The sequence below is a fragment of the Limulus polyphemus genome, unplaced genomic scaffold (assembly GCF_000517525.1).
Source record: "Limulus polyphemus unplaced genomic scaffold, Limulus_polyphemus-2.1.2 Scaffold2086, whole genome shotgun sequence".
NCBI classification, from domain to species: Eukaryota; Metazoa; Arthropoda; class Merostomata; order Xiphosura; family Limulidae; genus Limulus; species Limulus polyphemus.
Window position 1 is genome coordinate 3,094 of NW_013667696.1, and position 13,056 is coordinate 16,149.

Here is a 13,056-nt window from a genome sequence, read left to right on the forward strand (position 1 = left end):
AAAGAAACAAGACGTACTGGGCGAAACAGCACTTTTTGTTTGTCATTAAATTCCCACTAGGAATTCGTGGAGAAAGAAAACATATTACATTGAAGAAAACTTTTTGGGTGACATTAAAGTCACATAGACATTTTCTCAAGAAATAAGACCTATTGCTCGAAACAACACTCTTTAACTGATATTTAACGTGGGGAAAAAAAGACGTGGTACAAGGATCAGCATCATATGCCTGTTATCAATACACCTTCGAGTTTGTTTGTTGTTGTTGTTTTTTTTTTTTAGAGAAGCGTGAGTGTCACACCAATATCACCTTTTGCCTGTCTTTGAAACCATTGGGACTGCCTGTAGAAATAAGACACATTACAAAGTTACTATTTCATGCCTGACATTAAAGTGTCACAACTATCCCAAGAAATAAGATGTATTACTTGGAATAGTACCTTTAGGCTGGCATTAAAGCCTCTTGATAGTTTTCTCAATAAATAAGTCCTGTTACAACTAACAGTACCTTTCAGCTGACATTAAAACAGAGAACTTTCCAAAAAGATATATATATATGTATATATGTAGAACATCACGTAAATGCTTATACTAAAACCTAATAAGGCTTTTTCTAACAAACAATAAGTATTACAGAATTTTTGATCTGACACTATAACCCCGTGAAGCTTGTCTTGGGAAACAATGTGTATCACACTGAGCTGTACCCTTTGTTATTAAAATGTATAAGCATTTTTATTTTTACAATAAAAAAGATGTATTGCAAAATAAAACCACCCTTTTTCTGACATTAAAACCTCAGAAGGATCACGTGAGGGCAAAGGGCGTGTTACACAGACGATCGCTTTTCTATTATTATTAAAACATCACGAGGATATCTTTGAGAAGCAAGGCATATTATACGTAATATCACCTCTCATGCTTCATTGATTCTCACGAGGTTTTTTTTTTTTTCAAAGGAACAAGATATATTAAATGAAACGCCACCTTTGTATCTTACGTTAAACCTCATAAGTATTTTCTAAAGAAAAAAGACGTATTACATGAAAAATTTCTTTTATATTTTAAAATCTTGTGATAGTTGGTTGGGAAAATAAATAATTTCACAGAACGACAATTTTCACCTGTTATATAACTATTACGATGATTTTCCTGAAGAAAAACTATTACAGAGGTCAGACATTGTCTCACATTGAAACCACAAAAAATTAGCACAGAACAGCACTTTTTATCTGTTATTAAAATCTTATGAAGATTGTATGAAGAAGAAGAACACCATAGCTCCTTTTGATTGTCATTAAAGCATCATAAAAAGTTTTCTAGAGACATAAAACATCACACGAAACAGAACCTTCCATCTCTGATTAAATCCTCATGATAATTAGGTGGATAAACTTAATGTATTGCACAAAACAGCGTCTTTCGCCCGATATTAAAATCCCACGAGAAATTTCCTGAGAAAACTATCTTTTGGAAATGTCAAAGCCAGACAAAGATTTTGTTTCCAATAAACCAGACAAGTTACATGGGGCACCACCTTTAATTGTTATTAAAGCCTCGCGAGGACTGTCTGGAAAAACACACCAGACGTAATACAAAAACCAGCACCTTTTTCCTGTGATTAATTAACCTCACGTGAATTTCCTGGAAAACAAGATGCTTTATGTGTAACTGCATCTTTTGTTTGTCCGTAAACCATCACGAGTAGAAGCATGACGTATTAAACAAAACAGCACTCTTTGTCTGTCAATAAAACAAGCATTGCTCTTTTGATTTTAGTCAGTAATCGGGAACTATTTTACTCCAGGTTTTATAGCAATGATGTACAAATATACTTCACGTTTCCTGCTTTTTTCTTTCATTAACAATACACTATATTGATTAAAGTAGAACACACACAGCTTTCAAGTTATTTGAAAGTATTTAAGTTTTAATGCCGACCCTTGAAAAATAATTAGCTGTATCGTAAGGCTAGAAGATAAAAATACATTGACGTATACACTTATTTCAAACTTCCCTCCAGTAGCTCAGCGAAAAGCTTGGTGGTTTCTAAGATCCAAAGTTAGCATATTGCGATGGACACAAAGTAATTAGTCTAACAACAAATAAACAAACGTATTTTTAACTACAAGTATTTCTAATATTTACCTACTTTTTAGAGATTTCCATGTGTGTGTGTGTGCATATTTCAATTTTGATAAAAGATGGTAATAAATGTTAAGTCTTAACTTATATCTTTTTATATTTTAGATATAAGATTAACATTAATTTCTTCAATGTTATATTTAAAATCATACGGGGAATTAATCTGAATTAAGATATATATTTTACCACTATATTAATCAATTCACCTAAGAATCACTCTTAACAAAATAATGTTATGGAACCAACTCGTTTTAACAAGGACATTAATTTAATGTGTCTTACAGTTTACCTTTATTAATTGAATGGGGTTATATATTCATTTGTATTAAACTTCTTCCAACATAAACAAGAGTTGATTTAAAGTAACATATATATATATATTTTTAGATTGGAGGTTGGAATATTACTGGGAATTTTGACGTTAATCAGTGGAATTTCCAGAACACTCTGGAGCTGATTCACAATACGTACAATCGTGGAGGTCTTTTTTCGTGGGGTGTGGGAGAAGATGAGAGAAATTCTAGCCAAAATATCCTCCAGGTAGACCAAGGAGGCCTAAGTCTGCCTACCAGAGATTATTATTTGAACAAAACCCAAGATGACGAGGTATATTGTACATAAGAAACTGCAAGATAACTAAACAAGTTAGAATATACTAATAATATTAAACTATGGCAAGATCTAGAAAATATTCAGCACAAAATAAAGTCTCATAAAAAATCAGGCAATAGAACAAAAGATCCAAAACATTTTCTATAACAAATGTGATGCGTAAAGACACTAACCACCAAACAAAGGCGCCATAGAAATATCTAGATTCTAAGCATGCAACTTTGGTTCCTGATTGCTCTTCCTGTTTCTAGCTACCATACTCCATGTAATGTAATAGCATGAATTCTATAAAGATGGAATGCCACCTCGGTCAAATGCTCACTTACAGAATAGAATTGAATCACCAATCATTTACGTTCAGATTACAAAACTGATTATTAAATGCTGCGTAAAAATGAATTGAGGGGTGGATTAACATTATATTTGCAGTGGATTTTGCGTTGTTATATTTAAAATATTGTGAACTAGTTGGAGTACCCGTCCCCTGGACGGAAGTTTTGTAAATTTATGATTAATGAAAGGTTATCTTAGGACATGAAAAGTTGCTATTCTTACATGATCCCCCCAGTGACACAGCGGTATGTCTACGGACTTCCAACGCTAGAAACCGAGCACAGATAGCCCATTTGTGCTTAATAACAAACAAACAAATCCCTTATATGTAGTTACAAAAAAGCAAAAACGCTCATAAAAACTGCAAAACGCAAAATGTGAAACCGCAAATTTGTATGTATATCCCCATGGACGCAATGAACCTCAATACCAAATTTGGTGAAGATCCATTCACACCCTACGAAGTAGTTACGTGGACATACAACAGACAATACTATTATATTTATATAGATTCAAATTATCCGTTAATTATTGCATGTATTCCAAATAGTACGTTTTCTAAGCTGTAATTTCTCATAACACATTGCCTCTTTTTAAAGGTGTTGACGGCGTACTTAAGCTATATGACAATAGTCGGTGTGCTTTTAGGGGGTGAGGAAAATGACACCCGACGTCAGTTTTCAGAGGTCATTGAATTTGAAACAAAGCTAGCGAATGTAAGTAAGAAAACATTTATCCATCTACATCTTTCTATATCAGTTTATCCAATCTATTTTTGTTACTGTTTATCTACCTTTTTTGTTAATTTGTATTATTAATAATGTATGCTAGATTACTATACCAGCTGACCAGCGGAAAGATGAAGAGAAACTCTACCACAAGATGACGATTGGTCAGCTGCAGAAAATCGCTCCAGTGGTCGACTGGGTTCAGTACTTAAACCATGGCTTCAAAAAGATTGGGAGGAAGATCGATAACTCTGAGAACATTGTGGTTTACGCCCCAGACTTTCTCGAAAACATGTCAAGTTTAATCACTCAATACTTATCTACTCCCGAAGGCAAAACGTAAGCTGCTGTTAATTGAAAATAAATATAATGTTATGTATTACTGTAATAGCTTTTACCATCAACATCAAATCATAAATTGATAACATGAGTAATAATGAAAGATTCTTAGCGATTATATTTCTAATTTCAAAACAACGCACAGTTTACCTGTATGTCCCCCCCTACTGACCCCTCTTCTTCTTTAGGAAAAACTATATATTTTGTGTAATATTGTGTGTTTTTATGACCACCTCAGCTTTCCTTCAGTTTATTTTTTATATGTAAATATAAGTCTTTTATTTTTATATATGTCTTTGCTATAATTTTGTATAGTTCTTTTTTTACTATTGAATTATTACTAATATACATACAAATAAACCTGTGTTAATTAGTAGAGCTTTTGGGTTTGTTGACTATACGGAATTACGACAGAAAACTTTGCTAATACTTTGGCCAATAGAATTTATGGCACGGATGGCTGTCTAAAGTTAAAGAGTTCGAAGAAGATCAAAGAATGTATCACCTTAGAAACAAGCTGAAGATGCTGCGTTGTTCTCAAGACACTCAGAGGGTAGAATGAAAGCGGAATACAAGATTATGGAAGTCTGCTGAAATATTTCTCAATAAACATAAGTCACGTTACTAGATAACCCATATTTATTGTGTACAATAGAAAGTATTAACAATTCACTGTACTTTATTCCCCTTATACATATATATTTATATAAGTCAATGTATCTAATGCTATTAAATACATTAATTGTTCATAGGCACTTAAAATCAGCACTTTAAATCAATAATGAACTTAATTCAAAATTTAAAAAAAACATCGTAATGAGACTAAAATTTAAAATTATTCTTCCATTACGAGTCCTCGATATCATCCTTAAGTTATAATGGATAACGTCTGTGGTCATAAAACCCGAATGCGTTGGGGATATTCTATCTATTAGACAAGATTCCGATGCCGATGTAAAACTCGCCAGCAACTAAGGAGAATTAGTTGAGGGTTGGAAGTTAAATGTTTGAACTCACAACGTCTCAACTCCTGCTGCCTTTCCCTATCTGCAGCCAGTTGTGGGAAGGCAGTTATGTTTAATATATACGTATACCCTTAAAGTAGGATTAAACCACCCTAAAATTCTACAATGAAAACTCCCAACCTCCACCCTTTTATTTAATATTATTAGATATAAAAAATATTCTTATATAAAAATAAACCACATTATATTTATACAAACTTCCAACCTCCACCATCTTGTTTTGTAATTAGTGAAATTAAACTGAAATAAAACCCTTACCTTAATAGTTTTAAGCCCACACACCCCCTTTATTTTGAAAAATTTGTTCAAGTATAAACGGGGGAGCTGAGACATCCCCAGCTACCTGAAGTTGGTCTTTCCTTCCCGGTATACTGAACAAAACTTAGATATGTTAAAGTTAGTTACTTAGATCAAGGATAACCTTCAGTAACTAAGAATTTTAGGATGGTTTAATTCTACTTTAAGGTTATATGTAAATATTAAGTAACTGCAGACAGCGAAATGCTGTAGGGGTTGAGACGTTGTGGGTTCATGCACTCAACCCCCAACCCTTAACTGATTCTCCTTAGTTGTTGGCGAGTTTTACATCGGCGTCGGAATCTTGTCTGATAGGCGGAATATCCTCAACGCGTTTGGGTGCTATAACCACAGACATCATCCATTGTGACTTAAGGATGACAACTAGGACTGGTAATGAAAGAGTACGTTTGGTCTATTTGTAATATTTTTGTGTATATGTATATGTGTGTGTGCGTACTACTTTTGTTATTTTTTTATTTCCAAACACATTTGTTTAGCATAACGTGGATTAATGTCAGACATGATTGGGACCAAACACGCTTCTAATGATGACAACTCCTTTCGTTCATTAGCTTATCACACGTGATTCTTTAATACTTAAAGCTAGGTGCGTAATTTGTGGACACTATATATTTCAAAAATTCCGAATTCGCAAATCAAATATTGTGCTCCAGTTAATAGATTCATTGTACAAACCGGGACAGGCAAAGAAATATATAGCGACGAAATAGCTAAGGAATACAGTGTACATTTTCAAGTATAGAGTTTGATACTCTATCTTAATGCTCTAAGCACTACAACGTGATTATTGATAGATTTCAGAAAAAATAAATGTGAAAATTATACTTATGTAAACTATCTACAAATTTCTGACGTTGAACCTTCTGCAAATCCGATCTGCCTGGAGTACGTTGTGAAACCCCTTCGTCAAACTACTTTACCAAGATAAATCTAAGGCAACGTATATAATAAAAATATTACAAGTTAGTTTTGAATAACAAGACATGACAAACTAATTATAGCTGGTTTAGCACTTCATATGTGGTAAGGTTTACACGTGTACAGGTGAGCACTGCTGTATAATTAGATTCATGGTTTGTATAAGATAGATAATTACATGTTTGTGAAAATACGTTTTATTCTGCGTATCTTCATTCTAGAATCTTGAACAACTACCTAGGATGGTCCGTTGTACAAGGCTTGGTTTCCTGTTTGTCAAAGCCCTTTAGAGAGGCTTCTAAGATCTTGCGAAAAGCTTTGATTGGTTCTGAAGGCGGAGAAACACCCTGGAGATATTGTGTTGGGGATACGAATAACGTAATTGGATTTGCCTTGGGCGCCATGTTTGTGCGAGAAGTTTTCCGTGGAGAAAGCAAGACTATGGTGACTACCATAATATCTTTTATTTCTAGTTGTTGTTTTGTTTTTCTTTAATTGTACAAGTACTAGCGTTAATCATAGGAAGAGTAATTCAAAATTGCTTATTATGCAACTATGCGATTAAAAACCACTGAAAAAAAAATTAAATAGTAACAATGAAATTAGCAAAAAAATAATTATAAAATATTGGTATTTGTTTTAATTCTCCTCTATCCTATCACTTTCAAATTACGAAAAGCTGGCGCAGCTAGCCTTTGACTAGCATTGGGCGAAATTAAAAAATAAACTAACAAAAAACGATTTTAATTCTAATAGGCTAATATACCCCTGACGGCATGAAATGATAATAGGACTAACAATGAATACATTAATTCATCAAGTATACACTAGATGTATAATTGTTAGTCTACTATTCTACTGAAATTATATTTCCAGCTTTTTTTATATATTATTGATTATTGTTCTGTAACAGAAACAATAACAAAAAAGCTTCCAGCATTGGTACTTGATAAAAATGTGTTTAAAAGATGAGCTTATTAGCATAGGATTATAAAATGCTTTTATAATCATGTGTGTAGTGAAATTTAAGTTAGGGATATTAATTTATACTTAATCATAATATGCGTCATTGCGAAAATTCTGTGCATATTTCTATATCTATTAATATATATATAGCTAATATTTTAGCCGCGGCTGAGCGGTTAATACAACGGCTCTGGGTTTTTCAAGTACAAACTTTTAGCTTATAGCTCCGTCATCTCTTGACCGATTTGAGATCTAATTACAGTTTTGAACTCAGGCGGTCAAACCCTTTGGATTGGTATATTTGACCACACTTGAGGTGTCATAGATTAGTTTATTCTAATCCTGCCTAAAATAATTTCAATTTGAGGGTAAGCTCGTAGAGATCCTAATGAGTAATACAATCGAATCCGGTGTACCCGTGTACCACGCTTAGTATTGTGGCTCACAGAAATATAGCTAATAAAAAGGAAACAAAGGTATCATAGATTAATTTACTCTAGTCCTACCTAAAAGAGTTTCCAGTTCCGCAGCTATTGAGGATTCCCTCTTGTTTACTCTTGTAACTTCTTCTTTTACAAATGTTGACATTACGCAGATAACTCGTGCTATATGTATAGATATATCTAAATAAATCCGTCGATGTTTTGATGTTTTGTGTATTTTTAAGATACATCTTTCAAGGCGCTTTCTGTAAGATCTTACCGATGTTTTTATTGCGGCATTCTCTGTACACCTCACTTTTATATTCATATCATTCAAAATCAGTAGTTAGTTGTGCTACTTTCTAGATTTTTCTTTGCGTCACCTACCAAAAGTCTGCAATTAGACATCCAAACATTCAATCCTTTATCTTTACGAGAAACCACGGCATTGCCAGGTGGTTAGGGCGCTTGACTCGCAATCTGAGGGTCGCGGGTTCAAATCCCCGTCACACCAAACATGCTCGCCCTTTCAGCCGTTAGGGCGTTATAAGTGACGCTCAGTCCCACTATTCGTTTGTAAAAGAGTAGCTCAAGAGTTGGCGGTGGGTGGTAATGGCTGCCTTCCCTCTAGTCTGACACTGCTAAATTAGGAACGGCTAGCGCAGATAGCCCTCGTGTAGCTTTGCGCGAAAATTCAAAACAAAATTTACGAGAAACTAATTAAAATCCTTTCAAAAAGTAGATGACATTGTAGCAAACTTATTGTGAACTTACTTCAGTGAGTTGTGTGTTCGGTCTATTGGGTTTGTTTGTTTGGGTTTGTATAATGCGCTAAAGACAGATTAGCATCCAAAACGCAGTATAAATACCAGTTAATAATTAGTGTCAAGCAATTAATAAAAATAATAGTAACTAATTAATAATTAAGCTTAGGTGATCCTATGAACTACCAGCATGACAATTTTTGATATTTGATAAACACAACCTTGCTGTAATTTCTTAGTGTCTTTCTGTCTTTTTATCTCAAAAATGATGTCAACGATATTCCGGTTTTAAAATACATCTCAACTGTATACGGATGAGCTCTATAAACAAGCTTAGGCATTTGGTTTTTAACAGAGAGCTTGAGTTTTCAAAACAATGTCATACTATACATATATTTAACAAACTCCATAATATATTTTGATTTAACTGAGTTTTATTTATTTAGATAGATATACATTATGCTGTTTATCTTATCACTGGGAAAATACTTTTTCCTAAGAACTTTCTGATGCTATACTGGTTTTTAATGTTTGTATTTTTTTCTGAACAACATTGATATGAAACTCGCAAAGTTTAAATAAAGACCATTCCTGACAATGGTTTTTATTACAAACTTCACACTAGTCTCTAAAAAGCAATACGTTGGTGGTTACGCTAATGCTCTGTAGCGAAATCAGTAACTGTACTTAACATTAAAAAGAACTGCAAACGAACTTGTCCCCCAGTGGGTCAGCGGAAAGTTTATAGACTTACAGTACTAAAATCTGGTGTTCGATTCCCCATGGTTGTATAGCTTTGCACTGAAACAAACAAACAAAGCAAGTGAACTCTTAATATAAAAGAGGCTACTTATGAAAAGCAGAGGACATAACTCAATCAGGAAGATTCAGCTTTTGTTTCTGTTTTTTAAGGGCAAAGCTATACATTGTCCACAGAGTGGATGAAGTTAGATCAGCAGTAAACATGTTATTGAAGTTAAACTAAGTCTTTCTAGTCAAATATTATTCCAAGTAATCATAAGTTATCAAGGCATAATAAAATAGCTTGGAGCTTCAAGAACTTTCATCCAAATAATTTTATGAAATAAAGAGAAGAGCTTCAGCATACATTTGTTTGTTTGGTTTTACTAAGACTGCCACAGTCCCTAATTTTGAATTAGCAACCACAAAAAAAGGCGTGAGGACGGTAGCATTCACTGCCAACTCTTGGGCTTATCTTTACCATATAATAGTTGGATTGACCATGACATTATAAAGCCCACGCTTCTGAGCCTTCAACCACCAAACCTTTCAGCATATGCGTTCAATAGTCTTGGTGGTATTAAACCAGCTTAGATGGGTCACGGATTCGTTCTGTTTTTATCACGTTTGAAAATTTACAATCACGTGGGACTTTTTTCTAATAGACCATTTAACTTCATATTCAATAAATGTATGTATTCAAAGTCCGCTAATTCTGATTTATTTCAGGCAGAGAACATGATCAACGAGGTGAAGAAAGCTTTCAAAGACAATATGCCTCTTTTGGACTGGATGGACTCGGAAACAAGACAACTGGCTAAAGATAAGGTATTGTATTCGTGTTTCACCATTGTCAAGTGACATATGTTAAACACAGAAAGAACGTTTCGTTTCTCATTATTTATCTATTTTTATTTTTTTGCTACACTATTTGCCCCACATTTTATATTCAGTGAAAAATATATGTTACTGATTTACTTTAAGAAATTCTTTCTATGTAGCTAGGCGTTAAGTAATTCTAATGTAACATATGTTATTATAGGTCTAATTTTATAAGACAAATTCTGTATTTTGTTCATAGCTTATTTTACTAACAAAATTTATCGCTCTCTACGTTAAAAAGAACATAAACATTGACGAATTTGAGATGCAACATACCAATTAAATGAATAAATGAATAGCAACATGAAGAGAAAAAAAGTCGCATTATCGCGTGTATTTCGAGAGAGAAAAACTGAAAAAACATGTTTAATAAGATAAGAATGATTTTTGGAAATTCTATAAGGCTAAAAATGTAGCCGATGTTTATAAAGGATATTTATCTCAAGATCCACCACTTGTTCCGAAAAAATTCAAAAAAATATCATGTCAGCGTTAAGTGAACAAACGACCAACTTAGGAAAGAACTTGTACTTGAAAAAATTGAAACTGAAATTAAAGCTTTAGAAATACAAGCAAGTTTCTACTTAGCAAAAGTACAGAAAGACGATGAAAACATTTGCTGCAAATGTTTTAGCAAAAAGCGAACAAAACCAAGCTGAATACTTCACGAGAAAATGAAATTAAAATTGTATGGAAGAAGAACAAAAAAGTAAAATAGTATGGGATAAAAAACAAAACTTTTTAAAAAATAGTAAACGTATGAATTATGCCCAAGAATATAACCCCGAAATTTTGAACACTCAACATCCTTCTCGTCCGCGCCCTTTTAATTAAAGAACAAATATTACCCCGTGAAAAAGTAAAAAGACAAAGAAGTGCCACCGAGAAAATTATAGGAAACAGTCAGTCCAAAAATTGGCAACAACATTATAACAACCTTCACAACCATTTTAGTAAAAATCCTCAGAGAAATAGGTCCGAAAGGGGAAAACAAAAGAAACTTTGCAAATCTAATTATTTCAAACAAACGTGCGAAGTCAAGACAGGGACGATCGAACCAATCTATAGATAGCAAAAAATGTATCAGAAGTGGTAGAAAGCACCAAGTTCACAATCTTAATGTGTTAACTATCCATAAAGTTAGTCTAACAAGTAATGAAATATTTTACTAAGAAAGAGGTTACCGTACTGTCCCAGCAGCAATCATAGTTATATATATATATATGTATCTAATATATTTTATTTTATTTTTCTAATAAAATCATTTACTTCTTGTTCACTTACAAATAGAATAATAAATAAATGGTTTTATTACACGAATCAGGCTCAAAGAGTTTTATTCACGACAAGATCAAACTGATAACCAATATAATATCATTTTCAGAAGTATATCAAGTGTTATACCAACAACCGGTATCAACATTGAACTGAATACATTATGGAATCAGATAAAAACCTAAGTTTAATTTTAATACAATATAAACACTGTAATAACAAGTAATAAAAACATTTTGTAAATATAAAATGATGTAGGGATGGCAGTGGCAAAAAGAATGCAAACAAAAATATAGGGATAATACAGCTATACGTAGATCATCCCTATATAACTTTCAATATTAAAATATAATGTTACACTGTAAAATTCACTAGTACAAAATGGTTGCAAGGTCGGTCAATTAGACCGACCTCGTAGTGAGAGTCTGTAATAGTCTGATAATCAAGACTTGTTTTGACACAGCTTGGTTTTCCTTGTACGTAAGTCCTAGTCTCTTAGTTACATTACATTGATGTCTACCCTGACATGACCATGATACTAAGATAAACAAACTGCATACCAAAAGTCACGAATATATAACTTCCAACTGCAGTAATATTAAAGCCAAGTATGCATATTATAGTGTAGCATTAAATTTTAATATTGACAGTCATGTAAGAATGATTTATATATAGCTGTATCATTCTTATATTCTTGTTTGCATTCTTTTTACCACTGCCATCCATGCATCATTTTACGTTTACAAAGTGTCTTTTATCACTTGTTTTGTGACATGTTTCCCTGACTGAAAGTTAGAGTATTCTATGAAGGTGTTTAATAAAATTTAATGTTATGCGTATTGATTTTTGTACTCCTTCAATTCATATATAATATAGGGGTTGACTTCCTAAAGGCACCGATTGTATAGTGTAAAAAGCATTGAGTATTCTAAATGTTACAGTCATTTAATATTCATCTATTATTGGCTGGTAATTCCTGTTTCACCCTGTACTTAAGCTTTTTAATAGAACACCACATTTCTGTAAAAAAAGCTAACTTCAAGAGGTAATGATAACATCGTTTACACTAGAAATATGATTTTTTTTAGTCACTATTAATTATTATGGTTAAGCGATGACATCGTGCACTGCCTAGAAACACACAAAGTGGATTTAGGTTTACACTGACATTAGTGATAAAGTAGGTGTAGAATTATCTCGACTGAAACAAGAAGTTTGGTTGGTTGGTCACTTTCTGGTTTGGTATCTAAGCGATGGTTTCTTGCCTTGTTTTGGGGCTTGTTGGGTAGAGAAACAAATTAAGTGAGTGGCAATTACGTTTTAAAGTAAAACTCTCTGTCATTGTTGATTATTAGCTTGGATACTTGTATTATACCTATTGAGCACCTTGGCCATCCCTACATATAGAGTCTACCGACTCTATCTATGGTACCGGGAAGAATACTTAATATAATCTGCGTTCCAAAGATATAATCTTTAAAAAAAAGTTCATAAAGGAAACACAATACGTTTTACAGCACAATGAGTATGAAACATTAAGATACAACACAACTTATGTGAAAAGTGAGAACAAGTATTATTGTTG

General features: G+C 33.0%; 1 protein-coding gene across 1 annotated transcript in view; it reads left to right on the top strand.

Annotated features, from left to right (window-relative positions):
- Positions 1–2,532: 2,532 nt before the first annotated feature.
- The window catches only part of LOC106465884 (endothelin-converting enzyme homolog), a gene marked incomplete at its 5' end in the record, with an annotated part of 45,697 nt that continues 35,173 nt past the window's right edge, over positions 2,533–13,056 (top strand). Inside the window, 5 exons of the mRNA XM_013926124.2 lie at positions 2,533–2,751; positions 3,690–3,806; positions 3,922–4,157; positions 6,643–6,865; positions 10,044–10,142. Of these exons, the coding sequence (XP_013781578.1) occupies positions 2,533–2,751; positions 3,690–3,806; positions 3,922–4,157; positions 6,643–6,865; positions 10,044–10,142 (894 nt within the window). The remainder of the gene's footprint in view (positions 2,752–3,689; positions 3,807–3,921; positions 4,158–6,642; positions 6,866–10,043; positions 10,143–13,056) is intronic.